The sequence below is a fragment of the Leiobunum rupestre genome, chromosome 1, assembly GCF_980474605.1.
Source record: "Leiobunum rupestre chromosome 1, qqLeiRupe1.1.hap1, whole genome shotgun sequence".
NCBI classification, from domain to species: Eukaryota; Metazoa; Arthropoda; class Arachnida; order Opiliones; family Sclerosomatidae; genus Leiobunum; species Leiobunum rupestre.
Genome location: NC_143384.1, coordinates 57313542 through 57337813, shown reverse-complemented (window position 1 = coordinate 57337813; position 24272 = coordinate 57313542). Strand labels below are relative to the sequence as shown.

Below are 24272 nucleotides of genomic sequence, written 5' to 3'. Positions count from 1 at the left end.
TTATTTAGGGCAGGGAAAAGCTGGAGGTTATTGGTTTTGAGGTGTTAAATAGGATGGAAAATAATATTTTTGGGGGGCAGGCTGAGGTAGTACTTATATTTGAAAAACTATACTTAAAAATTGGGCATCTGATAATTGTGGAAAGGTTACCAAAATTTCGGTATATGGACGACTGCTTTCCATTATCCATTTTCTTCTTTGTGGGTAAGTGGTTCTGTGAATACGAAGCAATTTTGGAATGTCCCTTGTTTCTTTCTGGAACTCAGTTTTAAGTTCGAGTAGAGCTGCCTCGTGACTAGTGCCTGTTGTTTCCAATTCCACACTATAGGATGTGGAAGCTGAGGTGACTTCTTTCCGTCTATGCTTGTTTTCAATCCCACCACCTGTGTTCGCACTTCTCTTTTTTTTCAAGCCACCTGATGTGTCTTACTTTCTGTGAAAGCTTTTGAATCAAATACCTCTAAAATAATCGACAGAAAACTTAATTTAAGAGTTTTCATACAAACTAGCTAAGGGTTATTGAATTTCAACCATAAATTTGGCCCAACTTACATATGGCACTTTGCTAGTCTTGTCAACATTTATGCATGGATATTTTTTGAACATTAGCTGTCCAACTGTGCCATACACTCCTTTGGTATCCACATTATATTTGGCAAGAAGACCGTATGCCAGCTGTGACACGAGTTCTGAAAAAATTGCCATTGGCTTTCCTCCCACTAGTCGAGATTCAACGTAATCCGAAAATTTTGGTATTGTAATTACAGTTTTTTTTTCATATGATTGTGGCTAAAATATGAACATTTTTGGATTAGTCTAAATAACGTAATTAATAGCTAGGCTGTCCCAACGCAGAACACATTAATGGCATGTGAAAACTAGAGATACTTGAAGTTTTGTTTTTAATATTTAATTTAATGGTTACAAAAAAAGGGTAAAACCTTTAAATTACTTGGTTTTATCATTAAAATGTTACTTTTTTGTAAATTTCACATTAGCTTCGCTGTATAAAAATTGCCAATGAAATATAATTGCAAATATAATGAAATTGCCCACACTGCAAAACCGGTATTGATATGCATGTAGTTCCAGAAAAATGTCTATTTTCTAATGCAGAATTTTGACAAATGAGCTCTTCTAAAAAGGACAGCCGAGTTAAGTCTACATGAAAAAAGTAAGCTTACCGACTCTTGTTGGTCAGAAATTTCAATCGCTGACAAATTAGAAGGATTTAGTATGGTGTATACATCAATGTCACTGATGATAGAACTATTGTCATGTTCAAGACTAAGATCCGTTATACAAACATCCTGGACAACAGCAGCCTAAATTGAAAAACAATTACATTTTAGGTCCTTATAAAATAATATCACTACATAGCTTTGGCCATGACCGCCATTTTAGGTGAGATAGGGAAAAGGGCATGACACTAGCCTTCCACTATTGTGAAAGTGATATCACGAGGATACTCTGTATAAAACCTCAAGGGACTATTAAAACTTTTTGTGATCATTTTAGCTCAGGGATACAATATCTCAAACTTTTTGAAGATCTGATGATTTTAGTCATTTTACCAATGCAAGTCAATTTCTAAGCTTGGACAAAACCAATATAAAACACAACCAAAATAATTAGTACAAAGAAACTAGATTGACCTGCATGAGCAACAAAATCAGTTAGTACGATTTCATAGCTCACTAAATACCAAAGGGTGGTTAGATTTTTTCCAACCACTTTAAGCCTGACGTAAGACCATGAGCCAATATATTATAAAAACCTTTAACTGACCCATGGTCAGGCATTAAATTTTTAGTTCTAATTTCTTAGTCTAAAAAACCCTTAGTTATATGGGCTAATATGTTTCACAAAAATACATTAAAAATAAAATCCCAAAAAAGAATTGAAAATACCTGATAATCCAAATTGTTGTTTTCATAATCCTCACTTTCCGTCAATATCATTACTAATTCACCAGAAAATAGTGATAAAACTTGGAAATCATCAATATCAGTTCCATCTGATTGTAAAACAACTTTTATTCCTAAATTTGCATCAATACTCAATTTTGCACATGCTGAAATATAGGTGAAAAAATTATTACAGGATTGGTTAGCTAATTAATGTATCATTTACAAATAGAATTACCTGTTGTAATAAATTCCTGAAAGTTGGACGCCACTATTGCTTTCTTGGTTTTTCCATCTCTAGGTGTTATCTTAAACACTGGCATATTAATATTGATTGTGGGAAAAACCACAATTAAAGCACCACTAAATTGTATTATTCACAAGAATATATCCAAGTTCACATTTATCTAAATTAAAACTTAGTCTTGCTATGCTCTTTCTATAACTTTTAAATAATTGAAAGTCCCTAATTCTTCTAATAAAGGAATTTTTTTCAAACAGTAAAGAGTACTTTCTTTATAAGGTAGAAAAACCAGCCAATTGTGAAACTCATAGGAACAAGAAATTGTTGGGGGATTCCAAGAAATACTGTGTGTGAAAAAATTTGGAGGAACACCTGCATATTGGGCAATATAGACTATTCTAAACAGAAAATTATTGGGGAATTCCAACAAATACTGTTTTTGTGAAAACATTCAGAGGAACACCTCCCTGCATATTGGACAAAAAAGACTATTCCACCAATCCTATAAGCTCACTGATTAATAAAAAGACTACTGAAAATTTAAATAATTTTAGCTATGTAGTACTGTCTTTTTTAAAATAAATATTAAATGATAATGTAGATAGGTTATATGCTCTATTTAATCTGAACACATAACTAAAAAGCAATAGAAAGATAACACACTTCTTAAATTGATACTTCATAGCAAAAATTAGAGTACTTCAACATTATCTACATTGTAGAGCATGATGTAAAATTTGTTTTCCATAATATGAGTAACTTGAGGCCACATGTACTTGAGTTGTTTTATCGGATATAAAATCTTATTTCCATAGTTCGGTTTCATACAAACATATCGATTCAAATGTTTATCGAAATAGTCGATTTTAGCTGCAATGGCAATTATATATGCCTCAAGATTTATGCAAACGGGATTAACAACAACCATAAAAGTTGGTCCACTTTCTTCCGAGAATTCTTTAACCAAAACGGTATCGCTCTCATAAAAATGTCCATATATTGAAATTGCACGGCTGATGTGCATTGATTTCGTATCAGCTGCATTTACATCAAACAAAAATAGTAGAGCCTTTAAATCATCTTCTAAATTACAGTCATAGCCTTCTTTAATTTGATCAACATTACCAAGAAAATGTGGGTTTTTTCCGCCATAGCCATTTGCTTGTTGTAAACAGAGCCATCGTTGGTGTTTAAAAGCCATTGTTTTCGGTACAGATTTAAAACATCTCCACTTTTTCCCTTTAAAGAGTGCTTACTCTTAAATCTCATGCAAGAATGATATCTTATTGGGCCATAGTTTCTAAGTTGCTCAGGAAAATGTATTAAGTAGTGCATCTTTGGAGTAAAATTGGAGTCGGGATACAAAACTTTAAAATTTTCATTGTGTTCGGCAATTAGGCATTTTAAAGTAAAAGCAGTACTGTCATTGGCGACTGAAGAGAGGCATACCTGCGTTATTTGGGTTAAGATCATAAAAAATTTCCAACGTGGATTACCAACCGGTACATCACTCCCAATGTACAAAGGCATAAGAAATAGTAGTGTTTTCATAGCGGAAGCAGTTTGTTTCAAATCACCATTCTCCATCAAATGTTTTTTTTCTATTAAAGAAGGTTTCACTTCAAGTTCCTGTTTTTTATATTTAAATGCCTGAATAGCAAAGTTCAAATACTCGAGGCTAAACAGCTTAAGCTCGTAAATAAAATGATGAAGCATTAATTTGGTTTCTAATTTTACAACTCCCTCAAGTAGTACATGCATAGGGTCTATAAGAAGGTCCTTGGTTACATTGAAATTAGGTATTCCTAATAATTCAGATTTTTTATTAATACCATACTTCCTTGACCAATATACTCTAGCTTTTTTGGAGCAATTTTCTAATACTGTCAAACGGTCACTATGTTCAGTTTCGTTACGAAGTTGAAAAGATTCTGACAACACTGAAGAATTTATTTCTGGTTTTTTAATTTCACATGTTCGGCATAGTTTAAACGCGTTTCCAACTCCTTCCTTGAATCCACCAATTTCTTGTGAAGCAAGGGTATCCCCCAGAACGAAACCCAACTGGCCTTTCACTATTCTTTCTACCCCATTGATTAGACATGTAATACCCATTGCGAAATTTTGCATTTCTTGTTTGAACTGTTCTAACACTGCATTTGTTGCAAATCTTTTGATATCTTTTTGCTTTGCAACAGCTAGAAGTTGTATGGAAGTTAACGTTGAACGCCATTATGGGGGAATATTCAGAAGTTGCCAATAGAATACCGTTACTTTATGAATTTTGGCGTGAGCCCCGATAGGATTAGCAATTTACAAATCATCCAGATATAAGGAAAACATTAAATTTAACACCCCGTTTGCATCTACAATAACTGGGCATTTAAGTTTCATTTCTTCACCATCAAAATAAACCGATATAATGTTACTATTGGGCCGGTTCGATAAAATTGTTTCGTCAACTTCAGGCATAGCAAGCAAATTTTTAACGGAAGACAAATGGTATATATTGCGCAAAAAACGTTTTAACATTATTTGGATGCATGTTGATATCACCTAATTTCAACGCTATTGGTTCGACAAAGTTCATCCTAGTTTTGAAAAAAATATCTCTCTTATAGGGGGTTTCCAAGCCTTCAAACAAATTTCTTCTTCTATCGCCAGTTTTTGCTTGCTTATAATGATCAATGAGTTCCGAGGTACTCGTCATATCAGATATCAATTCATCCGATAAACCATGTTTTTCTTTGAGTTTCAAGAGGTAACCAGCTTCAATATAATGCTGGGCAGATATAAGTGGGTCTGCATTTGTTTCATTTTGGTCTTGATAAGTCAACTCTAAGTTAGGAAATTCTATCTCATCAATTCGAAAATTATTTGAATTTTCATCATCGTTTGGATGTTTTCTAAATTTATGACTTCGATAGGAATTATTATTTTTAAAAGTTACACCACATAAATGGCAACGAAATGAAATTTTATCACAGTATTTATGATAACGTAGAGTATGTTGAATTAATAGTTCATCATATTTTGTGAAGAAAGAACAGTACTGACACACTTTCAAATTGTTCATGTCCATAGCAACCTTGATGTTTGATTTTCTTCACACAAATTTAGTCACCCCTAATGTCAGAAAAACCAAGTATAAATTTAAAAATGACACCTATCGCAGTTGGTTTACATACTATTTATCTGAGAAATGCAATAAATTCGATAGTTTTTTAACTGAAAAATTCTAGTTGTGATAGCCTTATCATAGCTTTATTTAAAAACAATGCTCTGAGAAAACCAATAAAATTTTATGTTTTCACTTAAAATGCCCTTTTCCCTCAATATTCTAGATGTGATAGCCTTATCGTAGCTTGATTTAAAAACAATCCTCTGAGAAAACCAATAAAATTTTATGTTTTCACTTAAAATGCCCTTTTCCCTCAATATTCTAGATGTGATAGCCTTATCGTAGCCTGATAAACCAATAAAATTTTATGTTTTCACTTAAAATGCCCATTTCCCTCAATATTCTGTAACCATGTCTGGCCCTTTAGGTTGTACTCCCCCAGCCTGGCAGCCCTGCTGCCGCGGTTTTTCGGGTCGGCTCGGCGGGAGAGGTAAGTCAGTCGAGATTCTTGAGAAGTGCTAACAAGACATAGCCACACGTTCCTCTACGAAAAGGGATGGCACATTTGTGATTCCAGAGGTTTGAGTCGTTTCTTTCTTTTAGCCTAAGCCCGGAGTGGGACTTAAGCCTAGCTATTATTTATTATTTATTGTGTAAGCGTTATCCGCCCCCGAAGAGGCCCACTAGTTCCCGGTATTTAAAGGATACGCTACATAATTGGTGACAGCGGCGCAAGGGATTTTTTAGTTATTAATTTTTGTTGCCTGGAGTACGGTGTGATACTTTTGGGTTTTTCTGTGTTATATTTCTTGGTTTTTTTGCTAGGCCTTGTTTTATGAGGCAGTCGCCATATTGGTTTTCTTGTTATGTGTATTGCGGGAATGCTCGCTTACGCTATATTTTGGGTTTATTAGGATCCTCTTGTTTTTTTTAATTAGCTTTTTGGTATTTATTTGAGTTTTTAAAGGTTTTAAATTAATTGAGTTCTATTTTTAAAGTTATTTTGAGGTACGTTTTATGGTTTTGTTTTGGGTTGAAGTTTTTTATGGAGGTTTATGGACCCCGTTTTGCCGACTAGGGGTTTAACAAGAGGTGACGCAATAGATACGGCGGATGTTACTAGGTCTTTTCAAAGTAGTAGCTCTTTAGATTCTTCGCAGGCAAGGATTAGAGGGTTTAACACTGCCTTTTACAGCTGGTGTGGGAAGTTCGGGTATTGTGGCGGTAGTAGAGATATGGCAGGGGATGACGATACATCGCCGAAGGAGGGGTTGAAGGAGATGAAACCGTTTCGGCTGGTTCCGACATGCATAGGTTTGTTGAATTAATGGGAGCGTTAATGGCCGGGCAGAAGCAACCAAGGCGACCCCCTACCCCGAACTTTTGGTTTTCGGGCAAGTCGGACGAAAATCCGAAGCTTCATTTACAGCGGCTTATACGGTTTGCTAAGAGTAATGATCTAACGTACGATGAGTTGTTGATTAAGTCGGTACCCTCCACACTCACAGATAAGGCTGAAGCGTGGTTTAATTTAAATGAAGCTAGATGTACAAATTTTTACACTTTTCAGTCTTTGTTTTTAAGTAAATACTTTTCTAGCGACTATGAAAGGGAGGTGATGTGTCGGCTAACCCAGCGTAAACAGCAACCGAATGAGGATCCTGAGAATTATATTACCGACATGATTGTCATGAATATGCAGTTGACTCGTGCATGGGACCCGTTAGATTTCTTGGACAGGGTCTTTGATGGTTTAAGCCCAAGCTTAGCTGCATCTGTAAATCTCAGTAGTTGTAGGAACGTCGATGATTTAGAAAGGGAAATACCAATTGCGCGGCGCATATTGGCCAAACGTAGGCAGGCCGATGAGGTGTCAGCGGGTGGTGGTCGTACAAATAACTTCCCTAGTTCTCAGTCGTTTCGTTCAGGACCATCGGGTTCGGTGGCTTACCACACCCAGGGCCATGCCGTAGATAGTAATCAGGGTAATGGGTCCCGGGTTATACCGCTCGGCAAGGGCCTACCCCGATGTATTCCTATAAATGTGGGGTAGTCGGTCATAAGGCTAACGAGTGGGGCCGGAGATAGGCAGGGGTGACTTGTCTCCGCAGCGTAAAAATACCACCATTAGTTCAGTTAATGCAATTTATAATTTTCCCCAGCGCATGGCCAGAATAGAGGTGGTTCTTCCCTCGAAGGTGGCTGTTGAGGGTTTTGTAGATTCAGGGGCTGACTTCTCTTTTATATCGGAGGGAGTCTGGTCTCGTTGGTTTCCGGAATGGCAGCACTTGGATGTGTGCGAGGAGGTTACTGTAGCAAATGGATGTAAGTCCGCCATATTAGACCAGAAAAAGTTTACCGTGTTTATAAAAGGTAGACCCTTTACTAATACTTTCCGGGTTATCGCCGATATGCCCTATGATGCCATCTTGGGGCGGGATTTTTTGATAACTCATCATGGGAAACTAGATTATGCAACAGGTACTATCTCGCTGGGGCAGTTTAACCAGTTAGGTTATTCTTCATTAGTGGGGACGAGGGGCTTAGGGACCGTCCTGTCAGAGGATGTAGTCGCTACCATTGACAGGGTGGTCAAAGGTACGAGGTTAACCTCTGAGCAGAAATCGGACTTGGGTAGTTTGTTGGGTGAGTTCTCTAGGGTTTTTTCTCCAGTTATAGGCCTTGCAAGGGGTGTCACTTATAGAATTACCACCGAGAATGTTCGGCCTATTGCTCAACGCCCCTATAGGGTTCCCCTTAAGAAGCAGGTGTTGATCGAGAAACATTTAGATGAGATGTTGGATAAGGACATTATTAGACCATCACATAGCCCATGGGCTGCCCCAGTTGTGCTGGTCCCAAAGAAAGAGGCTCCATACAACGTTGACCAAGTCAAGTCCGTAGCTAGTACCGACAGGTTTTGCGTGGATTATCGCAAGCTAAACGCCGTCACGTTGAAGGACCCTGAGGCCATCCCTCGGATGTACGAGCTGATAGATGTGTTGGGGCGACCTCGCTATGTGTCATGTTTAGATTTAAGGTCGGGGTATTGGCAGGTGGCCATGCACCCGGATAGTATTGAGAAAACCGCTTTTACGGCCCATGCGGGTAATTTCGAATTTTTAAGGATGCCTTTCGGCCATGTCAATAGCGGGGCAACATTTAATAGGCTTATGAGGAGGGTGCTGAAAGATATGCGCCTTTATGGAATAGTGGTTTATTTTGACGACATAATGTTGGGGCACGAGACGTGGGAGGACCATTTGACCGCTCTCCGTTACGTATTTCAGTGTTTAGCTGAGGCGAATCTTGCATTACGTTTAGACAAGTGTACTTTTGGGCAGGCCGAGGCCAAGGTACTTGACCATATTATTAGTGATAGTGGTGTGAGGATTGATCCTGCCAAATTACAAGGTATTGAGAGTTATCCGAAGCCGGGGAATATTAAGCAGTTAGAACGCTTCCTAGGGTTCGCTGGTTGGCACCAGCGTTTTATAGAGGGGTATGTGGAAATAGCGTCCCCGCTGTATAGTCTTAAGAAAGGGAAAGGAAAATGGGCCTGGACGGAAGTTCATGAGGCGGCGTACGATCGGTTGAAATTGGCTATGTTAGGTGCCCCTTCTTTAGCAACTTCTAAGGACGGCTGCCCTTTCGTTCTGGTTACCGACGCATCGGATACCGGGCTGGGGGCTGCTCTTATGCAGGTACAGAATAACATAGAGGTTCCAATAGGGTATATCAGTCGAGTGCTTCAGGCGGCCGAGCGGAATTATACAACTACCGAGAAGGAATGTTTAGCAATTGTCTGGGCCGTCAGACACTTCAGGCAATTCCTGGAGGGAGTGAGGTTTACTGTCATGACGGATAACGCTGCCCTACAATGGCTCCAAAACGTAAAAAACCCGCAGGGTCGCCTTGCTCGTTGGGGTTTATTTTTACAGGATTTCGACATGGTTGTCAAATATAAGCCGGGGGAAATAAACGCCGTAGCCGACGCTCTCTCTAGGGTGCATGAGGCGGACGATGCGAGCAGCGAAATTGTTGATCAAAAACCAGAAGCGCGTTCACAAGTTACGGCGGAAATAGCGGACAGTGTGGTTCGGGATCTGGGTTTTGTGATGGCTGGAGGTGTGGTCAAGGATGAGTGGGTTCGGACGTTAAGCTTCGATTAGTTGGTTCGGGTTCAAGGGGAAACCCCGGAGCTGTCCCGCATATCTAGTCTCTTACGTGGTGGTGTTATTCCGCGGGCTGAGAAGGAGGCCCGGCATTACGTTTTATCGGAGGGAATTCTGTGTCGTAAAGTTGCGGATGACGGACATAGAATAGTCGTTCCTCCCTTATTACGAAGTAAGGTGTTGCAGCAATCGCATGACCATCAATTGTCTGGTCACCTGGGAGTAACTAAAACCACAGATAGGGTTAGGCGAGAATTTTGGTGGAAGGGTTTATCGGTGGAGGTAGCGCGTTATGTCCGAACTTGCACGACATGTCAGCAGCGTAAAACCCGGAATTATAAGGCCCCAGGGTACATGATGTCTACAGTTGTCCAGGGTCTATGGGCAATGGTCGGAGTGGACCTGATGGGCCCTCTCCCAATGAGTGTTAGCCGAAATCGGTTTTTGTTGGTATTCACCGATTACTTTACCAAATGGGTAGAATTTGTCCCCCTTAAAATCGCCACGGCGGTGACCGTGTCCGAGGCGTTGGTGGAAAGAGTGATTCGCCAATGGGGAAGTATTGGTCGGTTGTTGAGTGACAATGGGCCGCAGTTTATTTCTCGTGTCTGGAAGGCCACTTGTGATCAGCTACGGATATTGTGTACATACACATCCCCATACCACCCGCAGACCAATCAGACCGAGAGGGTTAATCGGGTAATTGGAGATATGGTGAGTTCCTTCGTAGGAAATAGGCATCGGGACTGGGATGTGGGTCTCCCTTTGTTGCAGCTAGCTTATAATTCGGCGAAGCATGAATCCACGGAGTCGTCTCCATTTTACCTTAACCATGCTAGGGAAGCCCGGGTCCCTTGGTTGGAGCCCGTATCTGTGGTACCTAGTTGTAGGTGATGATGACGAAGTGGCGTTACAGGAACATGTCCATAGCGTTTTAGGCCCTTTGGAAGAACGATTGGCGGGGGTACACGAAGTCATTAAGGTGGCCCAGGAGCGGCGTAAGGCATTTTATGACAAAGGAAGGCTGGACTGGTCCCCAGTGGTCGGGTCTTTGGTGTGGAAAAGAACCCACCCGCAGTACAATGCTGCTTTAGGGTTTATGGCGATGTTGGCCGCCAAATGGGATGGGCCGTACCGGTCGTGGATATAGTTAACCCGGTGTCTCCGGTGTTGCTAGATCTGCGGACAGGGGTGGTCGTGGGGTCTTGGCATGTAGGGCTGTTAAAACATTATTATGCGAGGGAGGCGGATCTACCAATATTCCCTGAGACTCCGGAAGACTATGATGGCATGGGGAGGAGGGGCACCCAAACATTGGATGAAAGTGTAGGGGTGGAGCAAATGTCCCAGTTGTTTTCCGGTGGAGAAGACGATTCTGTCCCTGAGACAAGCGATGGTGAATCGGACGAGAGTGTGTTCGATTCTCAGGTGGTTCAGGGGTTGTTTGGTAGAGAGGAATGTAATGTGAATACGCCCAATGTGGCCGGGCAGGGCGAGAGTGCGCCTGTTCCTGGGGGGAACGCGTGGTTGAAGCCTTTTAGCCACGGGTGGTATAGAGCAGTGATACACCGGTCTAAACAATCTAGCTCAGGCATGGACATCGATATTTATTACTTTTCGCCTAGACCTACCCCTAGGTCGCAGCGTCAAACAATTCGGTCTATGAATGATGTGCGAAGAGAACTCCAGGCCATGGACAATGAAGCCTTCCCCACACATGGGATGGATACCGTAAACTTTTGTTTTTATAAGAGACCCATTTATAAAGAACCACATGAGTTCGTGCGGCGGGCGGGTGAGCCCAACCGCTTTTTGTAACATCTCTCATTAGTTCGTTTTTACAGGACGCCTTCCCTTGGTATCCTGGTCGGGCCTTCCTAAGGGTTCGTTTAACGAAGGATCTCGTTGAGATACCTCTGAGCTTGGAGTATTCACCCGTACCACGTTTGTCTGCCGCAGGAGTTAGATGTATTCACGCCAAGTCACGGCTTTTGAGCGATTCTGAATTGGCTTATAACAGTGAGTGGACGGGGGTTAAAGTGGCCAGCATTCTTATGCAAGTCAAGGTTACCTGGCCAACATCGGTCTGGACGTTGCCCTACCTGTTTGTGCAAGCTGAGGATTTGCTACCGCCGAAGATCGTATTTGATCCCGGAACTCTGGCCCGTATGGGGCTATTAGTGGATTTCCGTAACAGTCGATTCAGAGTTGAGCCTTTGGATGATACCCCACCTACCAGTACCCCTTTCGCTTCGACGCCTCGTCGGATCGGTTGTTTCTGCTGCGGCGGAAATCACAAGGTAAGACGTTGCCCGAGAGTTCTGCGTGCTTCCCAGGGCTGTGGTTTACCTACTAGCTCGGCGAGCGGTGATAACTCCCGAAACTCAGCGGTACCACCGACGCTTCCTGCATTATTGGACACTCTCGTTCCGATGCCCGCGCCGGACATCCGTTCTGTTGTACTGCAACAGCCAACTGGGGTTATACAACCGACCGCGTCAAGCAACTCGTTCATCGTCACCATGCCTGACGGTCTATCAGGTGTACCCGCCCAGTCAAGCCCACATGGTGCCGACGACGTCATTATCATCCACCCTGAGGATAGCATTTCGCTTGTGGGGTCGGTTGGTAGCGCTTTCTCCGATACAAGATCCAGGCCTCCGAGACGGTACCACCGCCAGTCCACTATGCCGTATCCCCCTAAGAAGATCGTCCATCAGGGTCGTCGGATCCGGGCTTACAATCGTTGCCGTGCCGGGTGTCGACCGTATTAGTGAAGAATGTGAAGAAATACTATTTGTTTGTTGTGGTCTTCTTTACTTTTTTTTAATGTACTTTGTTCGGTTCTTTATTAAACTTGCCTCCCTTAATGTGGGGGGGAATGTAGCCATGTCTGGCCCTTTAGGTTGAACTCCCCCAGCCTGGCAGCCCTGCTTCCGCGGTTTTTCGGGTCGGCTCGGCGGGAGAGGTAAGTCAGTCGAGATTCTTGAGAAGTGCTAACAAGACATGGCCACACGTTCCTCTACGAAAAGGGATGGCACATTTGTGATTCCAGAGGTTTGAGTCGTTTCTTTCTTTTAGCCTAAGCCCGGAGTGGGACTTAAGCCTAGCTATTATTTATTATTTATTGTGTAAGCGTTATCCGCCCCCGAAGAGGCCCACTAGTTCCCGGTATTTAAAAGGATACGCTACAATTCTAGATGTGATAGACTTATCGTAGCTTGATTTAAAAATAATTATCTGAGAAAACCAATAAATTTCAATGTTTTCACTTAAAATGCCCTTTTCCCTCAATATTCAACTTGTGATAGCCTTATCGTAGCTTGATTTAAAAACAATCCTCTGAGAAAACCAATATAATTTGATGTTTTCACTTAAAATGCCCATTTCCCTCAATATTATAGTTGTGATAGCCTTATCGTAGCTTGATTTAAAAATAATCCTCTGAGAAAACCAATATAATTTGATGTTTTCACTTAAAATGCCCATTTCCCTCAATATTATAGTTGTGATAGCTTTATCGTAGCTCGATTTAAAAACAATCCTCTGAGAAAACCAATAAAATTTAATGTTTTCACTTAAAATGCCCTTTTCCCTCAATATTCTAGTTGTGATAGCCTTATCCTAGCTTGATTTAAAGAGAATTATGGGTATTTTACTATATTTTTATTTCCATTATACCACTGATATTTCGTTCTTATACCTGGCGTTTTTACTAAAATAATTTGATGTTTATATTTAGGCTGCAAGTCATTTCAATAATAGTGTATAAAAAGTTTACAAACTTGTAATCTGAAGTCAATAAAATTTAGCATTAGCAAAGGCTTAAATTGTTATTGATTTCACGACTCCTAATCACTCTTCTGGCAATTTGAGCTGACGATGTCAATAAAAGGTACCGCGAATATGATAATCCAAAATGTAATTTAAAAAAAAAAACAGAATAATAATAATAGTAATAATGATAATTGCATAATAACGTACTGCGAACTTATAAGCCTCCAAGAAAATGGCGCAGATATAATGTCACATGGTTTTTTTCCCTGTTTAAAACTGAAACGCGCTAAATATCAATGTTTAGTTTAGTGTTTAGTAAAGAATGCATTTAGGTTGAGCACGTTTTCTATACATAAGCGGGTCAGATAAAACATTTAGCATGGACGTGTTTAGTAGGTTAACGCTACGGCGTTTATAATAAGAACATAATAATTTTTGGTTTATATTTTGAACACGTTTAGCTTCAAAAAAAATGTTAGAAACCTAAACATAGTTTTATCTGTGTAGTTATTGGCGATAATACTATGTCTCTGACACGTTCACAACACTCAAGCGATCCAGTAGTTTGCCGCGTTACTCTGGCTGAAACCGTCAAAATTCCAGCTCGACACTAATTGATTATACGTGGGAAAATTGAGAATGGTCTACAGACAGTGCACTTCGTAAGAAAATGGGTCTCATTGAACCCACAGAAGGGTTTCTTCACTCGAACGCTGTAGCACTTGGACGAACACTGGTCAATACTAACGAAGGGGCCCTCTACGTCCGAATATTAAACACTGGGAATTCACCAACAACCCTATTTCGCGATTGCGTTATCGGTACCCTTCACGAAGTGGAAGAAATTGGCGGGAATCAAGCAACGAGATCACGTGAGCATTCGAAAAATACGAATTTATTGAACAAATTTACAATGAATAACTGTTCGCTTCCAACAACCGATAAAAACACGTCCCCAAATTTTCTTTTGATGAATACGGATTTGTTTGTCAAAGATCAATTGGATTGAGGACTAGTTCAAGACGTCCAAAATTGTATTAATACTGCAGAAGCTCCTCCAATTAAGAAGAGACCGCATCGAATCCCAAATGTGCAGAAAGGGATCGTTGATGAACAAATAAAACAAATGTTGAAAAGTGAGGTTACATCTCCAAGTTCAAGTCCTAGAGCCGCTCCTATTGTTTTGGTCAAAAAGAAAAATGTTACATGGAGATTTTGTGTTGACTATCGGGCATTCAATGACGTCACTAAGAAAGACGCCTATCCTTTACCAATGATTAATGAAACATTGGACTATTTGTCGGCGGCAAAGCTGTTTTCCACACTTGACTTGGCCTCAGGCTATTGGAAAATTGAAGTTCACCCCAAGGATAAGGAAAACACTGGATTTATAACTCAACAAGGTTTGTTCGAGTATAATAAAATACCGTTTGGACTAACCAACGCACCGTCTACTTTTCGAAGACTTTGGACTGTGTTTTACGCGACCTTCAGTGGGAAAGCTATCTTATATATTTGGACGATATTATAGTGTTTTCGTTCAATTTTTCCGAACATTTATCGAGACTAGAGCAAGTGTTTGTTCGAATCCGAAGTGCTGGACTTAAAATGAATCCTCAAAAATGCAATTTCTGCCAAGATGAATTGGAATATCTCGAACACAGTGTCAGCTGACAGAATCAAAACCAACAACAAGAATATTCAAAAAGTTATGGATTGACCAGTACCTCGTGCAACGACAGAAGTTCAATCATTTTTGGGACTCGCATCATATTGCAGACGATTTGTTCGAAATTTTGCGAGCATTGCTACACCACTGCACGTGCTCATGAAGCCGAAAACTCAGTTTGAAATGACCGAATAGTGCGATTAGGCTTTTAATACCTTAAAAACCTGTCTAATATCGAACCCTTTTTTGGGATAACCTGGTTTTAAGGAATAATTCAGGGTTGAAACGGACGCTTTGAGTACGGGAATTGTAGCGATTCTCTCACAGATTCAAAATGGTCGGGAGACCGTCATTTGTTATGATAGTCGAACCTTGCATATTATTATTGAGAGGGGGCGGGGAGGCATAAATGCCAAACCATGCACTTCGACCCTAGGTCCATTATGCACGAACCTTACATAAGGGTGAAAGGAACTTTTCAACGGTCTAGCAAGAAAAGCTAGCCGTAATTGACGCGGTGGGAAAATTTCGGCTTTATCTATTTGGCAAACACTTCGTTATTATCAGCAACTACAATCCGTTGGTTTGGTTGTGAAGTATGAAAGAACCCCGAAGGAATTTCGCCAGATCGATACTGAAACTTGTGAAGTACGACTATGAAATTCAATATCGATGAGGAAAGAAACATGGAAATGTTGATGGTTTGTCACGACGAACAGCACAGCCAAATCACAACTCTGATATTGTTACCACTCACCACGTTACCAACGCCGTATTTGTTTACGAGCCTAAGTACACCACGCGTGGATTCGCGGGCTTATACAACAACGTGGCGAATCGATTAAAAATATAATGCGCGGAGAAGGGTTATTTGTGGAAGATGGACTTCTATATCGTAAAAAAACAGAATTCGACCAATCCTCAGGTTGTACTCCCAAGGTTAAGGATCCCAGAATTTTTACACTAGTACCATGATGAACCAACTTCCGGACATCGTGGCACTGAGAAAACCTTGAAAGCGGTACAAAAAAAATTTTGGTGCCCTCTAATCTCCGAAGACGTAACTACTTTGTGTCGGGAATGTATTCTGTGTGCGAGAACGAAACCACCTCATTGCTACGTAGTCGCGCCTTTAATAAATATTTCCATCGGTTACCCGTTGGAACAGATCGGGACGGATATCATTTTAACGTTGCCGCTTACCGAATGGGGGAACCAATACATTCTTACCATAAGCGATTATTTCACGATGAGAAAACTGAAACAGTTTTAAAAGCCCTTTTGACTTATGTCGCTAATTGGGGAATACCAAACGTCATTATAGCCGATCAAGGCAATAATTTCGACTCCAAAATATTTCAAGATTTCTGTGGAAAATTCGGGATTTCACGGCATCGCACTTCATCATATCAGCCACAGAGTGACGGACTGAGTGAAAGGCAGAATCGTTCGCTCAAAGAGAAAATTACTATGTACGTATCAGAAAATCACAACGACTGCGATGTTTGATTGCCTTACACGCTCATGTCTATCAGAGGCAGTGTTCACAAAAACGACTGGACGTAAGATTATGTATTTGTACTCCGCCGTTCCGCTGAGCACTACGGCGGCCTACAAGACTAATCAGGCCGAAACAAAAGTGCACGTTGCGAAACAAAAGTTCAGCCAGTGAGACAGCCATAGAACTGGCTCACATTTAGCAAACAAACGCCATCATCATGGCCCAACAACTACCATCCCCGAAAGGTTATCAAATGACAGATATTTAGCGAAGCATCGCCCGAACCCAAAAAACCAGGCACAGCAATCACGGACAACACCCGTCCCCCATAAGAACGACTGGACAGACACCGTATAAATTGGCTAACGGGAGGAACGTTAAGCTTCCTCAGGATACGATTTTGAACTTGAAAGAAAATACGTTTGGTTTGGCCCGAAAATAAATTAAATTTGTGGAAGGAGAACTGACGAAAATAAACAAAAAGTTATAGATATTATTCAAATGAAACAAATGTATCAAAAAGAACAGTATGACAAGAAAGTTAAATTTAGTCCTTATGATGTAAATGGTTGTTATACAACCCACATTGCCCACCTGGAACAAGTTCCAAGTTTTTACAGCCATGGAGTGGCTCATACACGGTTAAAGAGAAGATTGGATTAGTTAACTGCAGAATAGTAGGAGATAGTGATTCCGAATCCTTCATTGTGCACCATAATCGATTGAAGAAATGTTTTACGCCACCAACTACGCTACCAAAAGAAACTGAAAATAAAAACAACGCAAAACCCTCAAACGTGGTACCAGAAGCAAATAAAAATCCACAGTTAGCCGTGATGGTTTCTTTGTGGAAGAACGAAGAGAAAAACCCCTATCACAACGTCCACGAAGAGTACGAAGAAGACAAGACATTTTCATAAATGACTATGTGATGTTTTAAACACGAGGACGTGTTTCATCCTAATGGGTGGAGATATGTAAAATAATGTTAAGGTCTTATTATCAAAATTGTAATAAGTAATGGATATTTGAAGCTACACGCGGAAAATATAGTATATATCGTTTTAAAATGTGCCACGTATAAAAAAGGGCGTGCGTTTTATGTTTTGAATTTAGGGTTGGAAAGAGAAAATACATTTTGTTGGTTCTGAGTTGTATAATTAAAAGTATTCAGTGAAAAAGAGTTTAATTTGTTATAATTCACCATACATTTTATTACACCGACAACGCGCAGCGGGAAACAAAATCCGCCGAAGCGACAGCGACTTCTGTACCCCTTCCGTTAGCCTTACCCGAAACCGAGTCTCCGGTTCCTACCTGACCAAAGTCGTAGGTAAAAATTATGCGTTACAAGTTACCAGTTATTGCCCCCCCTTGGACCGTAAATTTAACTCTTAGAAATAATATGAAGTAAACTACCTTGATACAATCTTTCAAAATCGTCGCTGGAGAATAGTCGTTTTAACAAAAGAAGTTATTAAGCTATTTATATGAGTTTTTGAAATAGAAATGATCGGTAACTAAACCTTTTGAATTTATACCATACCATGGTTTATTTATGTTCGTTTCAAAAAATGTTATTGCATACGACAATTTTCTTAAAGTATAGTTGCAACTGTTAATTATTTCAACTTTCTCATTTAACTTGGAATTTTTTATTTCCATCAAACATTTATTAAAAGTTATTTAATCTGCGATATCTTCAGGAATAGAGTAACAAACATGTCGATTTCATTATTTTCAATTTTTATTATTATGATATAATAAATATTATTATATAATGACTCTTATTTTCTTAACGAAAGACTGAGACCACTAATCAAACTATACAGTACCTCAAAAACCTTTAATTTGGTCTATAGGTGCATTTTGCGGTAAAAGGGATACACTTGAACAACTGAAGCCAATACCATGTTTCAGAGGAAAAAAAATAAAGCTAACAATGTTGTTCTTTGTTATCCCATTTATACGAATCTCATTATTTCGGTCACCTCTCCAAAATATAGTACGGAAGTAAGTTTCACTTTATTGATAAATTATTTAAATTAATATATTTAACGTAAAAAATTACTTTTATGATAAACAAATTAATCTGTGATAAATATACTTGAGATTTAGATTTTAAATTGGATTCCGTCAAATCATAGCATAGTGAAAGTGTGAAGGTGTTCAGGACTACCTAACGAACAGACCCTGGATCGAAGCCCCAGGAGAAAAATCAGTTTTTAAATAAATTACTGAGGATGGTGTATGAACAAAGTAACTAAATCAAAAATTATTTCAAAGGTGAGCAACAGTGTTGATTTATAATTGAAGATGAAATAAATATTTCGTAAATATTACATACTGTTCCTGCATGTCAAAGAACCTTATCCCAATATCCGCAGTACTTTAATTCAAACAACTGGTTCATTCCTTTTCAATTCTGTGGCTCAACGCTGATTCGTCTTCATTTGGGCGCTTTGAGAGTAGGCTATTTTAAATTTTCAAACAGTTCATAACAAAAATTTCGACTTCCGCAGAGGTGGTGAAATCCTTATGTGAAATAAATATAAATTAAAATTTATAGCTTTAATCTGCTTTTCACCTAATTAACCGGGCATATCCATAGAGCTTAAAAAGCACCAAAATTGTATATCTTAAATGAACATATCCGATATTTGATTGTACTAAAATTGGGGTTAGAATTTAAAACATTTTTTAGCTGTGATATAAGTATGGACTGTTATTAAGGTCACATAATATTTTACAAGAGAAAAACACGCCAGAGATAAGTCGGTCTGTATACCGATAAGGGGCACCTGCGGGCGGGGGAAACGGGGGTGAAACGGGCCCCGGTAGGGGCCCCATTTTGCGTACATTTTCGGCAGGTCAAAAGGTTAGGTCAAAAGGTTAGCTGATTTACGAGGTTAGATGATTTACGATGTTATACCACCTCATAAAACCTAGGTGGTAACCCCCCATTGTGGGTCAATAGGTTATCTGCCCCTATTCGACAGGAGGTGTGGACAACGATGTTATGCAAACAGCTATAAACCGTTAAATAGGGTGAAACGGGCCCCTGTAGGGGCCCCATTTTGCGTACATTTTCGACAGGTCAAAAGGTTAGCTGTTTTACGAGGTTGATTTACGATGTTACCCTGGGTCAATAGGTTATCTATGGTGGTAACACGATGGTATGCAAACAGCCGTTAAATGGGCCCGTCATAGTTAATATCTGGCGTGGTAACCCATTTCAGGTCAAAAGGTTAGATGATTTACGATGTTATAACCCATAAAACCCAGGTGTTAACCCATTTTAGGTCAATAGGTTATCTGCCCCTATTCGGCGGGCGGTGTGGACTGACACGATGTTATGCAAACAGTTAAATAGTTTCCGTCAAAACCTATCCGTCATAGTGAATGTCAGGCCTAGGGCACAATTCGAGTTGGTTTTCGCCGACAAACACTTTTCCACCCATTATTTTCCATCTTATATATGGCCCCCCTAAGGGTACAATAAAATAGCGGGGCGGTCATCGGTCAAAGTGTTTTGGAAAAAAAGAGAAGAGTGTATACAAATTATAAGGTTTTATTTATATATTCAAAGTTACAGTTAAGCGGATGAAAACGCGTAAAGATAAAACAATTTATTTTTAATATATTTATGGTTTGTAGATACCATAGTAAACAAATTGTATAAGTTAAATACACAAAACATATTTTGGTTGGCCACTGTTTCTTTAAAATCGTTAATAATTTTAAATGCTGTTACGTAATTGGACGCATAGCGGACAACGGTATCATACCTTTCATGTTCATCCGATAGAAATAAATTGTTGGGTGCACATGGTTCTTTATACAATATTTCGTAAATTTTACGATAATTATCGGTTATAACGTAACCCATTAATTCAAAGAGTTTTTGGTTCACTTTAAGGAGTTGAATGTGCGAATTAATGAAATATTTGAGTCTGTCCAATTCTCGAGTTTCCGGCGTTTGATTACGACCGACGCTTCGGATATCGTACTTTGCAAGGTTAATTCTTTTTGGTCAGACATGGCGGCGGTCACTAGCGCATCAGATAGCGGGAACGGTGATCGAAAGGGCAACCGTTGGGGATCATTTATTTGTTCCCAGTGGCCGTATAAATCATCCCAGGCGCGCGAAGACAATTCAAAGACCTGGTGTGTGATTTTATTGCATAGAGCTACAGATATATCGAGTTCAGACGTGAACCCCATAGTAACGAAAAGCTCGGACGAAAGTGAATACCGAGGGTTAACTTTCCGCTGAGTCGGGTCAAATTTAGACATTTTAGTAGGCGCTGGAACGTTATCTACACAGCTTCGTTTAGACATGATGCTCGAGAAACGAGTTGTAGTGTACTGCCGATGGATGACGGGGATGAATCCCTTATATAGCGATAATAATTTGATGACGTAATCAGGATGACGTAATGGGTTGACTCAATGACTCACGCGATTAGTCAAATTTTGCGGTGTTATGTGTATAGCGACGGCCATATTGGTAAACCAAAGAGATAGAAATTCTACAAGTCCCATTAAAAGTAAAATCAACGCGATTAGTCATGCGTTTTTAGGATTGTTCGCGATAAGGCGAGTAACGGGAGAGGCGGGATCGTCCCTATTCGGTAGGGCTGGTGGAATCATCTGACATGATGTTATGCAAACAGCCAGTAGCTATAAACCCGAGTAATTGGCCCCCCTACGGCATCTGTCAAACACTTTTCTCCACGTGCGAGTGGTGTTATGAAATAAATCCAAATAGTTCAATGGGTCGAGCCTTTTGTGTATCTATTCATAACTATTTTCACCGACAAACACTTTCCCCGTGTAACATTATTTTCAAACACTTTTACGATGCGCAAAGCTATCCGTCTTACGGAATATCGGCCCTAAGGGGTAAAGGGTAGATAGAGGATGGCCCTTGCCCCCAGCGCGTAAAATAGACACAGCGGGTGTCCCCTCTCGCTAGCTAAAAGTGTCGTTTTTACATCAGGTGTGGATTCTTCGCGCTAAAATGGTTATAACAAACGATTGTTCCCACCAAAAATGTAAAATCCATCTCCGCTGTTCTCGGATGAGGACGTAGCCATTTAAGTTTTTATCAATTTTTATATTTTTAGCTTGGTGATGTATTCCAAAATTAAATGGTAACCACGTATGCGTAACAATTTCAAGATGCAAGATACTCGAGAATGGTAAAATAGTCTATATTTAAAGTTAAAATGCGAAAACTATATTTGTATAGTCGAAATTTATTTTAACGTATTAAAATAAAAATTCATCTTTCTGACAAGAGTCTTACCCATCATACATACACCATCTAATCTGGAATCTATGTTTAACAATTGGAGGAATTCGTGTTTACGATAGGCTCTTTTTTAACGTAACTTAGTACATTAATTGAGTATTTTGAAATATTTTAATATCGGATTTTTTTTTGATGTATTAAAAGTAGAGTTAAGATGCTTTTATAGTATTTTCTATGTATTAGCATATCTGAACTTGCGGTTCAATTTTGGGTACATGGACCACTTACACGGTAATGATATTAAAATGAAGTTTAAAAATATTTCCATTTGAACGAGTCCCTCTTTTTATATCAGCAAAGTACTGAACGATTCTATCTTATGGATTTAAATAGTTCTAACAATAGTACAACTACAACATTTGAGAAAGACACTTTTCCCATTGTGAAAGTGGAATACAAAATAAGAATCACTTCAATTTAAAACGCACTTTAAATTTAAGTATAGACTATTTTACCATTCTCGAGTAACTCTTTTTTTTCTTTAAAAGCTGAAGAAATATTAGAAACGACATCAGTGAACAATTAATTGTTTCCGAGTATGACAGACGATTTTTGATATTAAAGAGTCATTTTTCAAAAGTAAGATTGTTTTCGGTTATTTTTTTTTAAGCTAGCTTAGAAATCACATTATTTTTATATATAATTATTTAGTTGAAATGTTAATTCTTAATTACTGGTAGCCCTCACTAGAAACTATTATAAGAATTATATATGAATTTATAACCAAGCGTGTATTTACCACTAGTGAATGCAATATCAGTCGAAGAATTGAAGAAAGACGGAATCACGTCATTATTAAGAACTGGTGACTACTTCTGTATATATTGTGACGGTTCAGTTTTTCATGTTCCAACTGTCGGACGGCTAGCATGGTACTGTGACGGATACTCAATCTGTTTGAAGTACCGTAAAGCTGTTTATTTCCAATCAAAAAGAATTCTAAGTATAAGAATTCCTCCAGGTGTATTAAAAGCGTTACCACGCATATATTTGTGTTTAAATTGTGATATGTTGGGCACTAAGAGAGCAGCCAATTTGTCATATTGCGAAGTAACTGGTGGATGTTGTGTATTTCCAAAAATTAAAAAATAATAATAGTATGTGTGTGTTTTTCTATTATTTTTCCACCTATATTTGGCGTATTGAAAGCTATTTTAACGTATTGAACGTAGAGTCAGGGGTTTTATAGTATTTTACTACCTATATTTACATTTTGGAAAGCTATTTAAACGTATTGAGCGTACAGAGTATTTTGCATTATTTATGGTAATAAAAGGTAATTATTGTAGAAAATAAAAGATATTTTAATTAAAACATTTCGGTGATCTATTCCAAAATTAAATGGTAACCCCGTATGCGTAACAATTTCAATATGCAAGATACTACTCGAGAATGGTAAAATAGTCTATATTTAAAGTTAAAATGCGAAAACTATATTTGTAGTGTTCAATTTAAAAGAAAATTACTTCAGCTTTTAAATAAGATTTTTTTTCTGTATCTACCCTATATCATTTACATATTATTTTTTTATTCTAATTTAACCATAACTTTAAAAACGTTGCACGTCTGAATAGCTGTGTAGAGTACTATTAACAGAGATAAATATTTCTGGGTTCAGTTAATGTAATGATTCGAGTGAAAAATTTGCATATGTTAAAGTTATTGGATTGAAGGAAACTTCAGTGTTTTCAGAGTGATAATTAAGGGAAGTTGCCATACAATATAGTTGAAAATTATCTTTTTAAGTCTGTGTCCGCCCATTGATTATGTTAGGAAGTGAAAAAATTTCATTTAGCAAGCTTTTCTTCAATTTCGGTATCCACCCTGTATCATTTAAAAGCTCAAGCATTGTTTTTATCAAGTTAATTTCAAAAATATCTTAAAACAAGCTTCCCTAAGTCTGACTAGCTCTGTAGGGTAATAATAAAATAGCTAAATATTTTTTGGGTTTAATACTTGTGATGCTTAGTGAAAATTTTCCATATATTACAGTATTAGGTTGGCTAATTATTTTTTTCACCTGCTACCATTCTCAACGGGTGAACATAGAATAACAAAGATAATTGTCCAATATATTTAAAGCCAACTTTCCTTACATTTCACTATGAAAACACTGAAGCTTCTTTCAATGCGATAACTTTATTACATGCATTTTTTTCCAGAATTACAATTATTGAATCGAAAAAAATATGGAACCACCCTAGAATTAACCAACACAGGTATTCAGAAGAGATGGTGTTCAATTTAAAAAAATTACTTTTTTTGGATCCACCCTATATCAGTTATATAAAACCTGAAATTATTTACTTTTTTGAATTCTAAATTAACCATCACTTTAAAAACGGTAACTTCCCTTAAATTTCAAACTGAAAACACTAAAGTTTCATGCAATCCAATAACTTTGACTTTTGAATTTTTTTCACTCAGAATTATCACATTAAATGGGAGCCACTCTGTATCGTAAAATTAAAAGCTCAAGCAATTTTTTTTCCAAATTCATTTTTAACTTATCTTAAAACACGCTTCCCTAAGCCTGACTAGCTCTGTAGGTTAATAATAAA

General features: G+C 38.8%; 1 protein-coding gene across 1 annotated transcript; it reads right to left on the bottom strand.

Annotated features, from left to right (window-relative positions):
* Positions 1–208: 208 nt before the first annotated feature.
* Positions 209–2242, bottom strand: LOC149963351 (uncharacterized). Its single transcript, XM_090170568.1, has 4 exons — positions 2146–2242; positions 1911–2074; positions 1185–1325; positions 209–460 (listed from the first exon to the last, which is right to left on the bottom strand). Exons 1-4 carry the CDS (start codon positions 2228–2230, stop codon positions 371–373), a joined length of 480 nt encoding a protein of 159 aa, XP_090026694.1. The 5' UTR covers positions 2231–2242; the 3' UTR covers positions 209–370.
* Positions 2243–24272: the final 22030 nt, after the last annotated feature.